Source organism: Piliocolobus tephrosceles, chromosome 10 (genome assembly GCF_002776525.5).
Source record: "Piliocolobus tephrosceles isolate RC106 chromosome 10, ASM277652v3, whole genome shotgun sequence".
Taxonomy (NCBI): Eukaryota; Metazoa; Chordata; class Mammalia; order Primates; family Cercopithecidae; genus Piliocolobus; species Piliocolobus tephrosceles.
Window position 1 is genome coordinate 120,227,686 of NC_045443.1, and position 20,509 is coordinate 120,248,194.

General features: G+C 44.1%; 1 protein-coding gene across 1 annotated transcript in view; it reads right to left on the reverse strand.

Moving 5' to 3' along the window:
• Nucleotides 1–604: 604 nt before the first annotated feature.
• ZCCHC8 (zinc finger CCHC-type containing 8) overlaps nt 605–20,509 on the reverse strand; it is a 36,765-nt gene continuing 16,860 nt past the window's right edge. The window contains exons 4-13 of the mRNA XM_031936341.1: nt 19,788–19,865; nt 13,165–13,268; nt 12,984–13,049; nt 12,341–12,401; nt 11,743–11,885; nt 11,320–11,462; nt 9,719–9,840; nt 7,441–7,527; nt 7,076–7,193; nt 605–1,993 (exon numbers count right to left, since the gene is read on the reverse strand). Of these exons, the coding sequence (XP_031792201.1) occupies nt 1,215–1,993; nt 7,076–7,193; nt 7,441–7,527; nt 9,719–9,840; nt 11,320–11,462; nt 11,743–11,885; nt 12,341–12,401; nt 12,984–13,049; nt 13,165–13,268; nt 19,788–19,865 (1,701 nt within the window). The 3' untranslated portion in view covers nt 605–1,214. The remainder of the gene's footprint in view (nt 1,994–7,075; nt 7,194–7,440; nt 7,528–9,718; nt 9,841–11,319; nt 11,463–11,742; nt 11,886–12,340; nt 12,402–12,983; nt 13,050–13,164; nt 13,269–19,787; nt 19,866–20,509) is intronic.

A 20,509-nucleotide genomic window follows, 5' to 3' on the forward strand; every position in this document is an offset into this window, starting at 1 on the left:
CAACCTCCGCCTCCCAGGTTCAAGCGATTCTCCTGCCTCAGCCTCCCAAGTAGCTGGGATGACAGGTATGTACCACCACACCTGGCTAATTTTTGTATTTTTAGTAGAGACGGGGTTTTGCCATCCAGACCTCAGGTGATCCTTCCACCTTGGCCTCCCAAAGTGCTAGGATTACAGGCATGAGCCACCACGCCTGGCCAACAATTTACTTTTACACTTAAAGTTACATATACTGGCCAGGTGAGGTGTCTTACTCCTGTAATCCCAGCACGTTGGGAGGCTGAGGCGGGCAGATCACCTGAGGTCAGGAGTTCAAGACTAGCCTGACATGACGTGGAGAAACCCCCATCTCAACTAAAAATACAAAGTTAGTTGGGTATGGTGGCACATGCCTGTAATCCCAGCTACTCGGGAGACTGAGGCAGGAGAATTGCTTAAACCTGGGAGGCAGAGGTTGTGGTGAGCCAAGATCACTCCACTGCACTCCAGCCTGGGCAACAAGAGTGAAACTCCGTCTCAAAAAAACAAAAAACAAAACGAAACAAAAAAAAAGTTATATACACTGTTTTACCTACCTGTGAATCACTTTTTTGTATTCAAAGTCTTAGATTATGTATATGAAAACTAATTTATTAAACCTCTGTACACAAAGATGAACACACCTGTACAGCAACCATATATGAAGAATGAAGTTACAAAAAAAGTAAAAGTACTACTAAAATTGACGCATGTAAATCACTTATAAAAATACCCCAAATGGGATAAAGCTGCTCATCCCTGATTTTTCTAATTTGGTTGTAGGAGTTGAAACATGAATTTAAAATGGTAGAATTTTTTCTTTTAAAAAGTGATATATTAAACTTATATACAGGATAATTAGCAAAATGTAGAAAGGGAAAACAATGTACAAAAGACAGATAAAAACCATCACTCTCGACGGACAGTCACAATCCAAAAATAGTATAAACCTTAACAAACTCTCTCTACACCAGGTCATATTCACATCTCCCCCCAAATTTTGTCAGTGAGAATAAAATATAGTGAACCAGTGAGCTCAGTCTTTCTTTAAAATAGGCTTGACTTTGGAACACGAACCTTGGATAGATTTTTTAAAATGGGAGGTATAAACAGGAAAACCATTCTATCTATCCACTTAATTAGTACTAATTAACAGAACAAAGTTATTAAATAGCTCTCAGTGCTAAGTCAAGCCGTTATTCAGAGGCCTTTTTGTTTTTCTGCTGGTTTCGGGGTGAGTTCTTTAACAAGCTTCTTATCCTGAGGTACATTCCAGTAGATTCTGCCATATTCTCAAATTCAAATGGCGTGATTCCAGTTGCAAATTTGCTCATGTCAGGTACAGGGCTATGAATTTTAGTGGCCGTTGAAGGACTGGTGTCTGCAGGAAAGAGCTTCTGGCTGCCCCCATTGCTGACGTCACAGTCTGGTACAACACTGCCATTATCAAGGGGGGCGCCTTCAGGGTTTACTGGAGCCAACTCTGCCTTTTCCTTCTGACAAAGTGATGTCACCTCAGAATCTGGACTGCAGGCACGTCCAGCTTCTGACTTCTTTGTAAAAATTTCTGGTACCTCAGGCTCCTCCAGCATCTGCTTTTCAGATGTTTTTCCCTCTGGGACAGGGAGGTCCAGCTCATTTGGACAAGGTGATGAGGCAACGGAATTCCCAGTTAAAGGTGTGTCCACAGGAATGTCAGAGTCGCTGTTTACACTCTCGGCCTGCTCGAGAGCTGCCCAGATCCGCCTCTGCTGTTCTTCAAGTTCTTCTAGAGTCAGTGCGTCCTCATCCACAGCTCCAGATGCTGTTCTGGTCTGGGGTGAGTCACTGGGAGTCAGCGGTGGGGTGCCCTTGGGGAGTGGAGGGGTGAAGACGGGCGGAGGAGTCCCCCGGGGGAGTGGAGGAGTGTCAGGAGGTAACGGTGGTTGAAACAGAAAAGTTTCGCTGCTCAGAGAACCATGTGGTGCCTCCACATCTGCAGTAAGAAAGTTAAGAGATACTTTAGAACTTGTAATAGCATTTGGTTTTACTAAAATTTGTTATTTGAACTCAGGTGTATCCAGATATTCAATGGCCAAAAATAACTGGCTTAAGAGGCGAGACATTCTGGATTCTCAGGTGCCATGACCATCACCTGGTGTCCTCAGTCCACCTGAAAAGATCTGCAGGGAGACCTGTCAGGTTCTTCTGGTGCCAGAGGATATCCCTCGGGAGATCCATTTCTGTGCTGTGTGCATCGTTTTAGATTGAGGAAATATGAGCAATTGCATGGAGACTTCAGAATTTCTTTTTTTTTTTTTTTTTTTTTTTTTTGTGAGACAGAGTCTGGCTCTGTCGCCCAGGCTGGAGTGCGGTGGCCGGATCTCAGCTCACTGCAAGCTCCGCCTCCCGGGTTCACGCCATTCTCCTGCCTCCACCTCCCAAGTAGCTGGGACTACAGGCGCCCGCCTCGTCGCCCGGCTAGTTTTTTCGTATTCTTTAGTAGAGACGGGGTTTCACCGTATTAGCCAGGGTGGTCTCGATCTCCTGACCTTGTGATCCGCCCGTCTCGGCCTCCCAAAGTGCTGGGATTACAGGCTTGAGCCACCGCGCCCGGCCGAGACTTCAGAATTTCAAGGTAGTGCGCTCTACCCAAAAATTCGTGGCAGAATGCAGCAGGAAATTTGACCAGAGGTGCAGGCTGGCTACTGAGGGGGTGGAAAGCTAATGGGGAGGAAGTGAGGGGCAAGGCAAGAGTACACCTTGGGTTATTTCCTAGCTTTTTCTTTTTTTTTTTTTGAGACGGAGTCTTGCTCTGTCTCCCAGGCTGGAGTGCAGTGGCGCGATCTCAGCTCACTGCATCCCCCGCCTCCCGGTCAAGTGATTCTCCTGCCTCAGCCTCCCGAGTAGCTGGGATTACAGTTGTGCGCCACTACGCCTGGCAAATTTTTGTATTTTTAGTAGAGACGAGGTTTCAACATGTTGGCCAGGCTGGTCTCAAACTCCTGACCTCAGGTGATCCACCTGCCTTGGCCTCCCAAAGTGCTGGGATTATAGGCGTGATCCACTGCGCCCGGCCTAATTCTCCAATTCTTCTTTTTTGTTGAGGCAGAGTCTTGTTCTGTTGCCCAGGCTGGAGTGCAGTGGCGTGATGTCAGCTGGCTGCAACCTCTGCCTCCCGGGTTCAAGCAGTTCTCCTGCCTCATCCTCTCAAGTAGCTGGGATTACAGCGTACGCCAACATGTTCGGCTAATTTTTTGTATTTTTAGTAGAGATGGGGTTTCACCATGTGGGCCAGGCTGGTTTCGAACTCCTCACCTCAAGTGATCCGCCCACCTCGGCCTCCCAAAGTGCTGAGATTACAGACGTGAGCCACAGTGCCTGGCCCCCAATTCTTATCTGTAATCTAGACTGTTCGCCTGAACTGTAGGTTCACCTATCTAACTGCCCACTGACTATCATCACCTATACGTCCCACAGACACAACCTGTTCAAAACAAATGATCTCTTCCTAAAATGACGACTATTCTCCCATCTGCTATTCTCACTAATGGCACCACCAGTGGATCTGCTTGTCATTTGAGAGTACTCTCTTTCCTTCCATCCATCCCCCAGGTCTTTGGCTCTCTGGGGTGCATGCTCTCCTGCTGGCTGTCATAGCCGCTACCTTGCTTCAGGCCCATTACCATTTGTCAAGAACATCAGAATCACCCCGACCTCTGGATTCATCTTCCTTGTGTCTGTCCTCCAAACCGCTGCCAGACTCATCACAAGTGTGGCCCTATAACCCTTCCCATCTCCACTGGAAACCCTTCAGTGCCTGCCCAGACCCCACAGGATGAAGTCCAATCTTCCTCCATGGCCCTCTAGGATACAGTTTCCCTGCTTCCATCATGTCACCTCCTACTGCCTGCCTCAAACTCCAGCTGTCACCCTGCTGCTGGCCTGATGTGCTGTGAAGTTTCACTATCCTGCATCTGCACTTCCCACTGTCTCAAACGCCCTCTTCCTCATTTCCTTGGTAAATCTCTGCATTCTTCCCTCAATAAGCAGTTCAGAGTTACCCTATGACTTCATTCAGCACAGATGCTGTTTTTCCTCTGTGTCACCATTACAGTCTGGAACCTGCTCTGTGGCAGCAATATGTAATACTATTGTTCTGTAGGTATCACTGTGGCCACCACATTTATATGAGAATGATGTTTACACATCTGCAATCCCGAGGTGACAGAGAGTGGTAACTAAGGCAGCAATACTGTCTTATTAAGCTTTCTGTCCTCAGGGTCTAGTAGGGCGTCTGAACTTTATTCTATAGACAATAAGATTTGTGAGGAGAATAACACACTCTCACTTAGAAGTCAACTCACGGCCCAGCATGGTGGCTCATGCCAGTAACATTGGGAGGCTGAGGCAGGCAGATTGCTTAAACTCGGGAGTTCAAGACCAGCCTGGGCAACAAAGTAAGACCTCGGTCTCTACAAAACATACAAAAATTAGCTGGGTTTGGTGGCACATGCCTGTGGTTCCAACTACATGGGAGGCTGAGGTGGGAGGACTGCTTGATCCCAGGAGTCTGAGGCTGCAGTGAGCCATGATCGTACCACTGCACTCCAGCCTGGGCAACCAAGCCAGAACCTGTCTCAAAAAAAAAAAAAAAAAAAAAAGAGGAAAGAGCCCCTAGCACAAAGCTGAAAATGCCTATACAGAAGTGTGCAGCCCTGGTGACAGAGGTGCCACCACCACAAATCCTCAAACTTCAAAAAATGACAACCATAGGCCAGTGCTGTGGCTCACACCTATAATCCCAGCACTTTGGGAGGCGGAGGCGGGCAGTTCACCTGAGGTCAGGAGTTCGAGACCAGCTTGGCTAACATGGAGAAACCCCATCCCTACTAAAAATATAAAATTAGCCAGGCGTGGTGGTGGGCCTCTGTAATCCCAGGTACGTGGGAGGCTGAGGCAGGAGAATCGCTTGAACCCGGGAGGCAGAGGTTGCAGTGAGCCAAGATTGCGCCACTGTACTCCAGCCTGGGTGATAGCAAAACTCTGTCTAGAAAAAAAAAACCCCAAAACAGGCCGGGTGCGGTGGCTCAAGCCTGTAATCCCAGCACTTTGGGAGGCCGAGACGGGCGGATCACGAGGTCAGGAGATCGAGACCATCCTGGCTAATACGGTGAAACCTCGTCTCTACTAAAAAATACAAAAAACTAGCCGGGCGAGGTGGCGGACGCCTGTAGTCCCAGCTACTCGGGAGGTTGAGGCAGGAGAATGGTGTACACCCGGGGGGCAGAGCTTGCAGTGAGCTGAGAACCGGCCACTGCACTCCAGCCTGGGCAACAGAGCGAGACTCTGTCTCAAAAAAAAAAAAAAAAAAAAAAAAAAAAACCCGAAACAAACAAACAAAAAAAATTTAGGGGAAATAATTTGAGCGCTTTGATTCTGAACTTTGAAGTCACTTTGTGCAAAAGAATTTGATGTGAGGATTTAATCCCTTTGAACTTTAAGGGAATTTAATTCATGATCTTTTTTTTTTTTTTTTAAACGAAGGAAGACAGGGCTTCACAATCAAATTTGGGACAACTTACATGTTCACATCACATCTTTTTTTTTTGAAATGGAGTCTCGCTCTGTTCCCCAGGCTGGAGTGCAGTGGTGTGATCTTGGCTCACTGCAACCTCTGCCTCCTGGGTTCAAGTGATTCTCCTGCCTCAGCCTCCCAAGTAGATGGGATTACAGGCAGGTGCCACCATGCCCAGTTAATTTTTGTATTTTTAGTAGAGACAGGGTTTCACTACGTTGGTCAGGCTGGTCTTGAACTTCTGACCTCAGGTGACCTACCCGCCTCGGCCTCCCAAAGTGCTGAGATTACAGGCGTGAGCCACCGCGCCCGGCCAGCAAAACCCCATTTCTACTAAAAATACAAAAATTAGCCGGGTGTGGTGGTGCATGTCTGTAGTCTAGCTACTTGGGAGGCTGGGACAGAAGAATCACTTGAACCCGGGAGGCAGAGCTTCCAGTAGGCCGAGATTGTGCCACTGAACTCCAGCCAGGGTAATCGGGCAAGACTCTGCCTCAAAAAAAAAAAAGTAGGGAAGGCTCAGAGAGCAAGCGCTTTGTCCTACTTTACGTTCTGGGAAGGCACATTTTCCTGATGTCCTGTCTTTCTTGGGTGGAGGAGTGATCTACTGGATTAATACTACTGGAAAGAATAACTGGGAAAGCTTGGCTCAGCTTTGCTCTTCTTCCTCTTGGGAGCAAGCTGCCAGAAGGGTACACACTTTCCACTGCCTGTCTCAGAACACTGGCCGGATCAAAGGGGCCAGTCTGGATGCAGCACTGTTGAGACTGGGTGGGTCTGCTAATCCAGGAATGGGTCAGGCACTGTGGCTCACACCTATAATCCCAACACTTAGGGAAGCAAAGGCAGGAACACTGCTTGAGCATGGGAGTTTGAGACTTCTCTGGGCAACACAGTGAGACCCCATTCTACACAAAAAGGAAAAAAAAAAAAAAGGAACTCCCCTAATTCAGGAATGCAGCCAGCTGGCCCATCTAGCTCTCACACCAAGCTCTGGCTTCCAATTCAGCTTTTATCATGGACAGCAGTGATGCTCTGCTCTCCAAGAACAAAATAAAGATTTACTCTTTAGACAGTGCTCACGAAGGAGCTTCCCCTTTCTTACGGAATTCAGGAGCATACAAATGTGTCATAGCTTCTTGATGAAATCAAAGCTACAGGCCGGGTGCAGTGGCTCATGTCTGTAATCCCAGCACTTTGGGAGGCCAAGGCGGGTGGATCACGAGGTCAGGAGATCAGGACCATCCTAGCCAACATGGTGAAACCCTGTCTCTACTAAAAATTAGCCTGGCGTGGTGGCGGGCACCTGTAGTCCCAGCTACTAGGGAGGCTGAGGCAGGAGAATGGCATGAACACGGGAGGCGGAGGTTGCAGTGAGCTGAGATCGCACCACTGTACTCCAGCCTTCACGAAAGAGCGAGACTCTTTCTCAAAAAAAAAAAAAAGAAAAAAAAAAGAAGAGGAAAAAAAGAGAAATCAGAGCCATAAGATGAAACCTACCCGAATCGAGCTCCATGTCGGCCGGGGATCCTGCTGAGTTGCTTTCCTTCCTCTGTTTCTTTGGACTACCTGGGCTGGAGTGAGAGGAAGACCTCTTGCTGCCAGACTTCACACCTGGCTAAAGGAGCAACCAAACCAAACACAAGTTAGGTGGGGTAGACAATGAATTAAACTCCATCCCTTCACTTAAAATGATGTAGAAAAGCAATCTGGAGATAAGTCTAGGTAACTGGTGAATTTCGCCACTGTTTTCCTTTTGGTTTGTCAAGATAATAAAGCAAGAAAAGACTGTAATATGCTAATAAATTACAAAATCTCACAGACACAACAACATTTTATAGAGCACACCCTTAAAATCTATTTACCGCTTGGAAGTTAGAAGTAAGGTAATTGGCAAACACATCCTTCTGCTGACATGCCTGCATTGGTATGGAACCAAAGATCCTCCATTCCTAATAATGAAAAGAGAAGAAAAAAAAACAACCATGTATTTGGAAAATGTCATGTTTTGAGATTTTGCTCAAAGGAGGTACAGTAGAGATCTCAAATTACATTTTTCCTTCTTATATTACTTTTCCTTTACTGGGAATTAAGGAAAATAATGATGTGTTGAAGGAAAACTAAACCTGCCTGCAACATAATTAAGACTGAATACTAAAAGACTACCTGACATAATCACTTGGCCAAAAAAGGTTCTACATACCGCAAGCAGATGTAGGCAGGAGTGACTGCTATGGGGCCTCCCAGGCTCCAGTCTCTCTTCCATCAAGCACTGGCACTGCTAACAGGGCTGTTCACAGCCCACTTCTCCTAACATACTTACTCATGAGTTTTCTATCTTCTGCTCTTTCTCTTTCCAAATACAGCACTCATCATTAAAGATTCCATACCGCTTATTTCTCTCTCCCCTCCAATTGCACATTCAACAGTGGTTCTCAGTAAGAATCCCATGGAACTCTTATGAAACAGAGATTTCAGGGTTTGAATCAGTTAAGTCTAAGGATGGGACTTAAGAAGGTACATTTCTAATGAGTATTCCCAGGGGACTGTGAAGTAGACTGGAAGCTGCACTGGCTTCCAGAAGCAGTGATGGTTTGTATCATGCACTTCTGCCCGTAATGAATTACAGTCTTGTGTGATTGACAACTTTCTATCTGCTCACTACACTCTTAACCTCAAGTCTTTGGCTGTTTCCCTACTGTCCAGTTCCTAAGAACACACTTTTTATTTTTATGTTTTTTTGAGATGGAGTTTCGCTTTCATCACCCAGACTAAAGTGCAATGGCGTAATCTCAGCTCACTGCAACCTCCACCTCCTGGGTTCAAGCGATTCTTCTGCCTCAGGCTCCTGAGTAGCTGGGATTACAGGTGCCTGCCACCACGCCCAGCTAATTTTTATATTTTTAGTAGAGATGGGATTTTGCCATACTGGCCAGGCTGGTCTCAAATTCCTGAGCTCAAGTGATCCACCCGCCTTGGCCTCCCAAAGTGCTGGGATTACAGGCATGGGCCACTGCACCCGGCCAATAATACACTTTTTAAGTAAAACAGTACAACAGTTCATTGTTGAATCTTGAGACCTAAGAGGGAAGCTGGAAAAGAGTTAAGTGTGGAAAAACCATTCATATACAAAATGAGAAATTTTACTTTGAGGGGAAAAAAGGCAAGAGTAAACAGGAAAAAGAGTTATAGTATATTTAGATTTATTATAGATAGAAACTTATTTGCTAGGTTAATTCTGTAAAATATATAATACTCTCAGAACAATCCATATTGTTAAAAACTTTTAAAATGTTACAGTAGTTTTAGATTTAGAGACTCTAACCAATCTATTTTGGCTCCCTTTCTGAGGGCACAAAATCAGAGAAAATTGCTGTTGATGAATATAAGACTTCAATTAAGATTCTAGCAAGATTCTTTAAAGGAAATTAAAAATGTAAACAAGTAGCCGGGTGCAGTGGCTCACGCCTGTAATCCCAGCACTTTGGGAGGCCGAGGCGGGCGGATCATGAGGTCAAGAGATCAAGACCATCCTGGTTAACATGGTGAAACCCCATCTCTACTAAAAATACAAAAAACTAGCCCGGCATGGTGGCGGGCGCCTGTAGTCCCAGCTACTCGGGAGGCTGAGGCAGGAGAATGGTGTGAACCCAGGAGACAGAGGTTGCAGTGAGGCAAGATCACACCACTGCACCCCAGCCTGGGCAATAGAACGAGACGCAATCTCAAAAAAAAAAAAAAAATAAACAAGTAACACATTTATTCCTTTAAATAGTAACTACTATATAAGTTTGTATGTGTATATGAATTAAGTAATTATTTTCTGACTCAGGGTCTCGTGTGATCTCACCTCACTGTAACCTCTGTAATCCTCCCACCCCAGCCTCCCTAATAGCCAGGACTACAGGCATGTGCCGCCACCCTTGGCTAGTTTTTAAATTTTTTTGTAGGTACAAAGTCTTGCTATGTTGCCCAGGCTGGTCTCGAACTCTGGGGCTCAAGCGATCATCTTGCCTCGGACTCACAAAGTGTTGGGATTACAGGTGTGAGCCACCATGCCTAGCCAACAAGTTAATATTCTGACCAATCTTTAACATAATAATATCACATCACACGATAATTTTAAAAAATAAATATACTTACATCTGGAATTCCTCTGGGAGTAGATATATTAAAACCAGGATAGTTGACCAATTTTGAGAGATCATAAGTGACACTTTTATTCTGCTGTATTTCTCCAACTTCTGTTTCCCCATCAGTGCTATCTATTACAGACCATAAAAAGTGTTAATATTGCTAAATGTCAATACGTATCCCTCCCCAGACCAAAAGTACACCTGGAAAGTGCTTACACTCATGGCAACAGAATTAGTTTTGAAATGGCTTTCAATTTTAATTCTAATTTTTTTTTTTTTTTTTTTTTGAGACGGAGTCTCGCTCTGTCGCCGGGGCTGGAGTGCAGTGGCCGGATCTCAGCTCACTGCAAGCTCCGCCTCCCGGGTTTACGCCATTCTCCTGCCTCAGCCTCCCGAGTAGCTGGGACTACAGGCGCCAGCCACCTCGCCCGGCTAGTTTTTTGTATTTTTTATAGAGACGGGGTTTCACCGTGTTAGCCAGGATGGTTTCGATCTCCTGACCTCGTGATCCGCCCGTCTCGGCCTCCCAAAGTGCTGGGAATACAGGCTTGAGCCACCGCGCCCGGCCTAATTCTAATTTTTCTTAACCATTAGGACAGAATTTTTTTTTTTTTTTTTTTTTTTTTTGAGAAAGGGTCTTGCTTTGTCACCCAGACTGGAGTGTAGTGGCGCTATGTTGGCTCACTTATAGCTTCTGCCTCTCAGGCTCAAGTGATCCTCCCACGTCAGCCTCCTGAATAGCTGGTTCTACACACATGCACAACCACACCAGGGTAGGCTGTGTAGTTTTAGTACAGACAGGGTTTCATCACCATGTTGCCCAGGCTGGTCTCAAACTCCTGAGCTCAGGCGATCTACCCACGGCCTCAGCCTCCCAAGTAGCTGGAATTACAGGCGCCCGCCACCACGCTTGGCTAATTTTTGTATTTTTAGTAGACTGGGTTTCACCATCTTGGCCAGGCTGGTCTTGAACTCCTGACCTCAAGTGATCCATCCACCTCGGCCTTCTAAAATCTAAAACCTGCTTTTTAATAACTCAATATTGCACAAAGATTTTGCCATGTCAGCTCATACAGATTTATTCCCACTCTTCATATGTTGCAGGGAGTCCATAGCTCAGAACTACCAATTTATTTAACCATTTTTCTTTAGGGCCTTAATGTTGTCTTAGATTTTTCACTATCATATTCAATGATACAAAAAGATTCTTGTATACATACAGTTTATTTTGCATATGTATATCTTTCTAGAGTAGGTATCTAGGAGAGAAGTTCTAGACTATTAGAGGTTTTCTGTATTTCACATTTTACAGGTCTCCTGGCATCTGTTATTATTACTGAGAAAGGTAAGAGCTTATGAGGACTGGCTGGAGAGGTGATACTCTGGCCTAGATAGTACCTGAGCAAGCCCAGAAAACCATCAGATAATCTATGAACTCACTGAAATTTTAGTTCCTTCCTTGTAAAATTTACCAAGGAAATATCATCATGACATTTTTTAGTTAGCACACATCAAAGAAGTCAGCCATTCCTATCACATTTTGTTGATTCTTTAATAAAGAAAAAAAGGAAACACTTAAGGTGACTTCTCTAACTTAAGATACTATACCTTTTCCATCATACAGTGCAAGCCCCGAATTCTCTAATTCAGCCTCTTTGAGCCACCCTGGTGGGTACCCTAGCTGGCGCATCCGATAGATAAAAGGTGGAAGACTCTTGTCTGTCACACCTAGTGCATCTTGAAGTTCCTCACTAAGTAAAAATAAAGGAGGAAGAAAAATAATGAATTCTTGTTTGCATGAAAACACATACATAATATTCTGGTATTTTAAAACATTTCTTGCTTATATTACATACCATGATGTCTAACAAATATAATTAAAATTTCAAGAAATGTTTCTAAATGAATTCATGTATATTACCTAGGGCTTTGGCAGAGTACACTTACATCCTGATAATTAGCCTGAAGAGACAGAGAACATTCCAAACGCTAGGGAAATAAAAATGACCTATGGTAAAATGCCATTAATACCTAATAACTCCTGGCTTGAATCTTCCAAATCTTTCTTCTACTTCTTCTGCGTGGTATCGCTGCTGGAAATTCTGATTGTTTGCTTCCCCACAGGCATCCATATACTCTTTTCTCTTTTCACTTATTCGAGCAGCATTCCGAGGCTACATCACGACACATTTGAAAAGAATAGTTTCATGCAACTCAGTAATATTTCAGAAATTAAATACTTTTTTTTTTAGATCAAGTAAACAGATTATTTTAGTTTTAATGTATGACGAACAAGTGTAAAAGAGAGTGAATATTTTAGAAAAATAAGTAAGGAAAGGAGCAGTCTATTTATTACCTCAGTATTATCATAAATTAAATCAAGTTTTTAGGATAAACTCTACAATTTAACTCTGTTTATTCATATCAAATACAGAGAGTACTATTTTAAAGTATTTACTAAAAAAATTTAATGTCTTAAAATATAAACACAAATTTGAAAAGATTTCAAATTAAAGGACTACAGGAAAGTAACAAAGAAAGTTCTTTCATGTCACACAATACCATAAATGTGTTGAAAACATTAGAAAGCTCTTGTTCAAAGACTTTTCTTAACATGAGAAAAATTTACCATTGGGCAATCTTTCATTTGGTGTTCTTCAGAACCACAATTGAAACAGTGAGGCTTTGGCCTATTTGGTCAAAAGACAAAGATTTTTATAATGTAAATAAAAATAGAAAAGCAAATCAATAAAATTCTATATGACAGCAAAGTGTATCAGAGAAACAAGAAAGCAAGTTGATCACAGATCACTAATATCTGCAACAAGAAGTACACTTTAATCTCCTGTATTGAGTGATTTAAATAGTACTATGCAGAGTCTTTTAACCAAGAACCTCCTTCTGTTCCTGACTGATCTGTTACCTCTTTTGAGTTTTTTCAGTGGTTAACAACAGAATCGAGGTGAACAGATGATCATATTTCCATTAGGTAACATGGAAAGAAGGCAGATGGTTATAAGACTGCAATCAAATTGACAGCAACAATTACACTTTTCCACCCGCCCAGGCACATTAGATGAGAACCAACGAATTTCAAGAAGCAGATGATCCATTTAAACGTTTAATATATATGTATGAATTAAAATTCTAGCTCGATCTGTAATTACCCTTAAAGTAAACCAGCAGTAAAGAACATTAACTTTTCAAGCCAAAAGTTTATGATTTTGGTTAAAAAAGTAAATAAGTAAAACAAAACAACTCCCCACACAAACCTTTTTGCCTTTACTTGTATTTCTTGCCCTTCTAGAGAAACAATGTGGCTGAAGACTTGATGGTACCTTTAGTGAATTTTATTAAGGAATAGTTATCATGGTCTGCAAAATTTGGAAATTGTTTTAAAGGTGAACTTAATGGTAAGATGCATAAAAGATCTTCATTCACTATGTAGGATACTTGGGTATTTCCCATCCTTCGGAAAGCTGAGGGTTTTCATTTAGAAGCGGTTGCCCCAATTTATCAAGGCAAAAATTAGTAAAATACAGGACACTTCCTACAACCTGCAGAAAACAAGTCAAAAAATATTGCTATTTAAGCAGGAAAAAAAGACATTAAATAATGTAAGACTATGATTAACTGTTTTAACAATTTATTTTGGATGGAATTATTAGAAATAATAACTTCCTAGTTATTAAGGAGCCAGACTTTGATGTCTAAGTAGAAACTACATCGTCAGTTCCCTCTCTCTCCTAGATCACTGTTTTTCCTCTGTACTGGATCATGACTATCTATCTCCAGAATTCAAACAAAAAATGAAAACCTTGACTCTCACATTTCCCTCCAGTGCCCCACTTCATTGCTTCTCTTTGCAAGACGTGCAGACCCTTTAGTTATTGTTTCCATTTCCTTTCTTCCCATTCACTCTTTTCTTGTCCCTCCAATTCCTTTTGAAAATTCCATACAGACAAGTTGGAAAAGTGGTACAATGAACACCCAATGTATCCTTCGCCTAGACTGAACAACGGTTAGTAATTTAACATTTTTGTCTGCCTGTCTCTCTCTTTACACATACACCAAACACACACACATACACTTTTTTGTTGGTTTTGAGATAGGGTCTCTGTCGCCCAGGCTGGAGTACAGTGGTACAATCTTGGCTTACTACAACCTCCGCCTGCCAGGCTCAAACGATCCTCCCACCTCAGCCTCCCAAGAAGCTGGGACCACAAGCATGGTCAGCTATTTTTTTGTATTTTTAGTAGAGGCAGAGTTTTGCCATGTTGCCCAGGCTGGTCTCAAACTCCTGAGCTTAAGTGATCCACCTGACTCAGCCTCCCAAAGTGTTAGGATTATAGCCACAAGCCACTGCACCTGGCCTCACATATACTTTATAATTTTTTTTTTTTTGAGGCAGGGTCTTGCTCTGTTGTCCAGGCTGGAATGCAGTGGCATGATCTTGGCTCACTGTAACCTCAAAGTCCTGAGCTAAAAGGATCCTCCTGCCTCAGTCTTCTGAGTAGTTGTGCCACTACACACAGCTAATTTTTTTTTTGTTTTAGAAATGGGGTCTTGCTATGTTGCTCAGGCTGGTCTTAAACTCCTGGCCTCAAGCAATCCTCCCACCTCAGCCTCCCAAAGTGCTGGGATTACAGGTGCTGAGCCACTGTGCCTGGCCTCCATTTTTTTAATGACACTGCCCTCTCTCTTGAACATTTCCAGTAATGCTTCAATACCTATCATTGGGCTGAACTCCTAACATTGGAGCTTCCCAATGACCTCCATGCAGCCAAATTCAATGGACAGTTCTCACTCTTCATCTTTCTTAACCTATCTGCAACAATTGACACGATTTTTCCTTCCTCCTAAAAACATCTTCCTCCCTTGTCTTCTAGGACATGCTTCTCCGTTCTCTTCTTTCCTTGCTGACTGAGCCTCAGTCTTCTGTGCTAGACTCTTCTCATCCCTCTATCTTCCATGTATTAGAGTGCCCTAGGTCTCAATCCTCCTCTTCACTTTCACTACCCAGGTGGTTCATCCTAACCACGGGTTAGGAGGCTTACTACCTCTAAAAGTCAAGTTATTATTATTATTATTATTTTTTGAGACAGAGTATCACTCTTGTTGCCCAGGTTGGAGTGCCATGGCGCAATCTCAGCTCACCGCAAACTCCGGCTGAACCTCCTTGGTTCAAGCGATTCTCCTGCCTCAGCCTCCTGAGTAGCTGGGATTATAGGCATGCACCATCAGACCCGGCTAACTTTGTATTTTTAGTAGAGACGGGGTTTCTTTATGTTGGTCAGGCTGGTTTCAAACTCCTGACTTCGTGATCCACCCGCCTCGACCTCCTAAAGAGCTGGGATTACAGGCAGAAGCCACTGCGCCTGGCCTAAGATATAATTTTTTAATTATTATTTTTTCATTGGGAGCATAGATTCAAGTTGCCCTGAATATATGTTCTCCTTTAAGGTCAAGTTCTGATCCGTCCTAACCTCCAATTTTATATATGGAAGTGTCAACTTGACAGCTCTCAAGGGGTGTGTGAGTGGCATCTCAAACTCACCTGCTTAAAACTGCACTGGATTCCTAGCCCCCTCCAAAACTGCTCCTCCTCTAGTCTTCCCCATCAGAGAAAAGACGACGACATTCTTCCAGGTTCTCAGGACAAAAACCTGAGTCACTATGACGACTCTCTTGCTCTCATATTCTGCATCCAATTCATCAACACATCTGATCAGCTCTACTTCCCCAGTACATCCACCTTCTAACCACTTCTCAGTAGCACCATTCTCACCCCAGTCTCAGTACCAATTTCTCTCACCTGAGTTGAATACAATAACTTCCTAACTGGTTTTCAGCTTCCACAGGTAACCAGCTACAGACTATTTTCCACACAGAACCCAGCTCTTTTAAAAAGTCAATTCATGGCCAGGCGGGGTGGCTCACGCCTGTAATCCCAGCACTTTGGGAGGCCAAGGCGGGTGGATCACGAAGTCAGGAGTTTGAGACCAGCCTGATCAACATGGTGAAACCCCGTCTCTATTAAAAATACAAAAATTAGCCAGGTGTGGTGGTGTAAGCCTGTAATCCCAGCTACTCAGGAGGCTGAGGCAGGAGAATCACTTGAATCTGGGAGGTGGAGGTTGCAGTGAGCAGAGATTGTGTCATGGCACTCCAGCTGGGTGACAGAGCGAGACTCTGTCTCAAAAAAAAAAAAAAAAAGTCAATTCGGCCGGGCACGGTGGCTCAAGCCTGTAATCCCAGCACTTTGGGAGGCCGAGACGGGCGGATCACAAGGTCAGGAGATCGAGACCACCCTGGCTAACACAGTGAAACCCCGTCTCTACTAAAAAAAATACAAAAAACTAGCCGGGCGTAGTGGTGGGCGCCTGTAGTCCCAGCTACTCGGGAGGCTGAGGCGGGAGAATGGCGTAAACCTGGGACACCGAGCTTGCAGTGAGCTGAGATCTGGCCACTGCACTCCAGCCTGGGCGACAGAGGGAGACTCTGTCTCAAAAAAAAAAAAAAAAAAAAAGTCAATTCATATCATGTCACATTTCTACTTAAAACCCTCCATCGCTTCTCATCTTACAGTAAAAGCTGAAGTCCTCATTACAGCCTATTGGACAATCTACAGATTCAGACCATGTGCTCCAGACTCCAAGGGCCTGGCTTTTTTTTTTTTTTTTTGAGAGAGTCTCGCTCTGTTGCCCAGGCTGGAGTGCAGTGGCATGATCTCGGCTCACTGCAACCTCCGTCTCCCAGGTTCAAGCGATTCTCCTGCCTCAGCCCCCTGAGTAGCTGGGATTATAGGCTTCAGTCACCATACCCAGCTAATTTTTATATTTTTAGAAGAGATGAGGTTTTGCCATGTTGGCCAGGCTGGTCTCGAACTCCTGACCTCAGGTGATCCGCCTGCCTTGGCCTCCCATAGTGCTGGGATTACAGATGTGAGCCACTGTGCCAGACCATGGGCCTGATTTTAAGCCCTGCCCTGGCTTTGCCACTCACTAACCCACTGGCAAGTTACTTAACTTTCCATCTCTGTTTCCTCATCTGTACAACTGAAGCCTAAGAGCACCTTCACGAGTAATACTTGCAGTAAGCTTAGAACTTACATGCCAGGCCGGGCGCGGTGGCTCAAACCTGTAATCCCAGCACTTTGGGAGGCCGAGACGGGCGGATCACGAGGTCAGGAGATCCAGACCATCCTGGCTAACACGGTGAAACCCCGTCTCTACTAAAAAATACAAAAAACTAGCCGGGCGAGGTGGCGGGCGCCTGTAGTCCTAGCTACTCGGAGGCTGAGGCAGGAGAATGGCGTAAACCCGGGAGGCGGAGCTTGCAGTGAGCTGAGAACCGGCCACTGCACTCCAGCCCGGGTGACAGAGCGAGAGACTCCGTCTCAAAAAAACAAAAAACCAAAAAAACAAAAGAACTTACATGCCAGGTAGTGCTCCTGCCTTGGGCTTTCTATTACGCTTCCTACTGCCTGGAGTGCCCCATGCAAACCACAGCCTCCACTCACTTCCTCAATTCATCCAAGGTTCGGCTCTGAGAGGCTGTCAGTCACTATGCAAACCACCTACTCCACAGCTACTCTCTGCTTTCCCTGCTTCATTTTTCTTTAGGGCACTACCTTCCCCGACTAGAATGTAATTTGATGAGAGCCAGGACTTTGCCCTTCTTTTCACTGCTGTCTCCCTGGAACCTAGAAGGATCCCTGGGACAAAGCGGCATTCACTACATATTTTCGTATTTGTTAAAGGTCTAAATTAATAAATAAAGAAAATTCCCAGTTTCTAGGTAAGTGCCACTTTCTTTTTTTTTTGATACGGAGTCTCGCTCTGTCGCCCAAGCTGGAGTGCAGTGGTGCGATCTCGGCTCACTGCAAGCTCCGCCTCCTGGGTTCACGCCATTCTCCTGCCTCAGCCTCCCAAGTAGCTGGGACTACAGGTGCCTGCCATGACACCCGGCTGATTTTTTGTATTTTTAGGGGAGATAGGGTTTCACCGTGTTAGCCGGGATGTTCTCGATCTCCTGACCTCATGATTCGCCCGCCTCGGCCTCCCAAAGTGCTGGGATTACAGGCGTGCGCCACCATGCCCACCCGCAAGTGCCACTTTCAATCCCAGAACCTCGGGGTCAGAAGGAAAATGAAACACGACCTCATTCAAATTCAGAAATTTTTATTTAAAGTGCCCTGATAACATCTCAGTCCCTATTTGACTCCAGTAATACTGAATTCACTTTTATAAATGAGAAGTGCCATTTCACTTGCTTTTTTTCTGTTTTCTTTTGAATGCCAGGTCATATCATTTTTCACATCTCTGATAGAAATTTGAACTTTCTAAGCACTGAGTTGAAATGTACCTTCTTGTAGTCAATTCAATCACTGGTCTTAATTCTGCCACTTGGCACTCTAAAGGGTGATTTAAAATAACTTTTACTCTTTTACAAACAACAGCCTTTATCCTATTTGTAGAGACAGGATATCCTTTGTAAATTATCCTTTCAATAAAGTTTGTGGGCTCTTCTCATCCCAGTAGGCCTGTATCTCTTTCTTTTATATATATATATATTTTGTTTGTTTTCTGAGACAGGGTCTTGCTCTGTCACCTAGACCAGAGTGCAGTGGCACAATCATGGCTTACTGCAGCCTTGACCTCAAGCAATCCTCCCACTTGAGCCTCCTGAGTAGCTGGGACTACAGGTCCATGCCACCACACTTGGCTAATTTTTTTTTTTTTTTTTTGAGACTGAGTCTCACTCTGTCATCCAGGCTGGAGTGCGGTGGTGAATCCTGGCTCACTGCAGCCTCAGTCTCTTGGGTTCAAAGCAATTTTCATGACTCAGCCTCCCGAATAGCTGGGACTACAGGTGTGTGCCAGCACATCTGGCTAATTTTTGTATTTTCAGTAGAGACAAGGTTTCTCCATGATAGCCAGGCTGGTCTTGAACTCCTGACCTCAAGTGATCCATCGGCCTCAGCCTCCCAAAGTCCTGGGATTACAGGTGTGAGCCACTTTGCCCAGCCACACTTGGCTAATTTCTTAAGAATTTTTTGTAGAGATGAGTTCTGGCTATGTTGCCCAGGCTGGTCTGGACTCAAGTAATCCTCCCACTTTGGCCTCCCAGAACACTGGGGATTACAGGTGTGAGCCACTGCACCCAGCCTAAAATTGTGGTATACTAATATGGGATAATACTACATAAACACAAAAACCAGTTTTCCTTCAATATTATATAATCCACTGTTACATTACCTTTTAAAATACTATATGCTGCGCTGGGCACGGTGGCTCACGTCTGTAATCTCAAGACTTTGGGAGGCCAAGGTGGGCGGATCACAAGGGCAGGAGTTAGAGACTAGCCTGACCAACATGTGAAACCCAGTCCCTACTAAAAATACAAAAATTAGCTGAGCGCCTGTAATCCCAGCTACTCGAGAGGCTGAGGCAGGAGAACTGCTTGAACCCAGGAGACAGAGGTTACAGTGAGCCGAGATTGTGCCATTGCACTCCAGCCTGGGTGACAGGGTGAGACTCTGTCTCAAAAAAAAAAAAAAAAAAAAATTATAAGCTGCAAAATCATACTACTACATTGTATTAACACTAACGAATTTTTGCATAGGTATTGAAAGGCTGTAGCCTAAATGTAGGTCATCCCTGTTAACTTCTTCTATTTTTCACCCACCATTTGAGACTGTCAATACTTTAAATTCCAAATTTGCCATCTGTTATATTAGCTATCTATCTCTCTCAGCTTTAGCCATGTATAAGTTCAACAAGCATGCTTTCTGTATCTTCATCCAAGTTCTTGAATAAACAAAGTGGTTGGTCAATACAAAAACAAAGTTCTCCAAAGTATGTTTACTGTGCCCCAGGTCACAACGCAATCATTATTAAAAAGCAAACCGTAATATTTAGAGGCTAAAGTCCAAACTGCTATTTACCACAAAAAGATGCTGTTATCAAGTGAAGACATACGACTATACTACTTTATCTTTTAAACGCCACCCAATTGACATAGGATAGGAAACACCTATCAGCAGAATTCAAAACTGAAATGTCCAAACTTACACTGAAAGCTTCCTTGCTGTTTTTAATGGCACAGGACTCTTCCACTTTGTGGTCCTCCTCTAGCACAATACTGGATGGCTAATACAAAGAAAAACACACATTACAATGGGTAACCAATTTTTAACAAGTTTAAATGGAAGTTAGTAAGTTTAGAAATAAAGCTAAGAATGTTTATGAACGACGACATTCCACGTGGGAGAATGGAAGATGTAAAAGGAGAGCTTCTTCTGAAGCATTAGTATGCACTATGACTTTTTTTTTTAACCAATATTAATTATGCCACTTTCAACACTTAAACTGGCAAGGCACATAACCAGAAAGATTAAAAATACATAGTTTTACATTACTGGTCAATACTGATAATATAACCCTTATAGACCTCAAGCCACTACAAAAGTTTCCTTGAATCAAAAATAATATTCAGTATGGTTTTTATTGTTTTTTTTTTTTTTTTGAGACGGAGTCTCGCTCTGTCGCCCAGGCTGGAGTGCAGTGGCCAGATCTCAGCTCACTGCAAGCTCCACCTCCTGGGTTTATGCCATTCTCCTGCCTCAGCCTCCTGAGTAGCTGGGACTACAGGCGCCCGCCACCTCGCCCGGCTAGTTTTTTGTATTTTTTAGTAGAGACGGGGTTTCACTGTGTTAGCCAGGATGGTCTCGATCTCCTGACCTCGTGATCCACCCGTCTCAGCCTCCCAAAGTGCTGGGATTACAGGCTTGAGC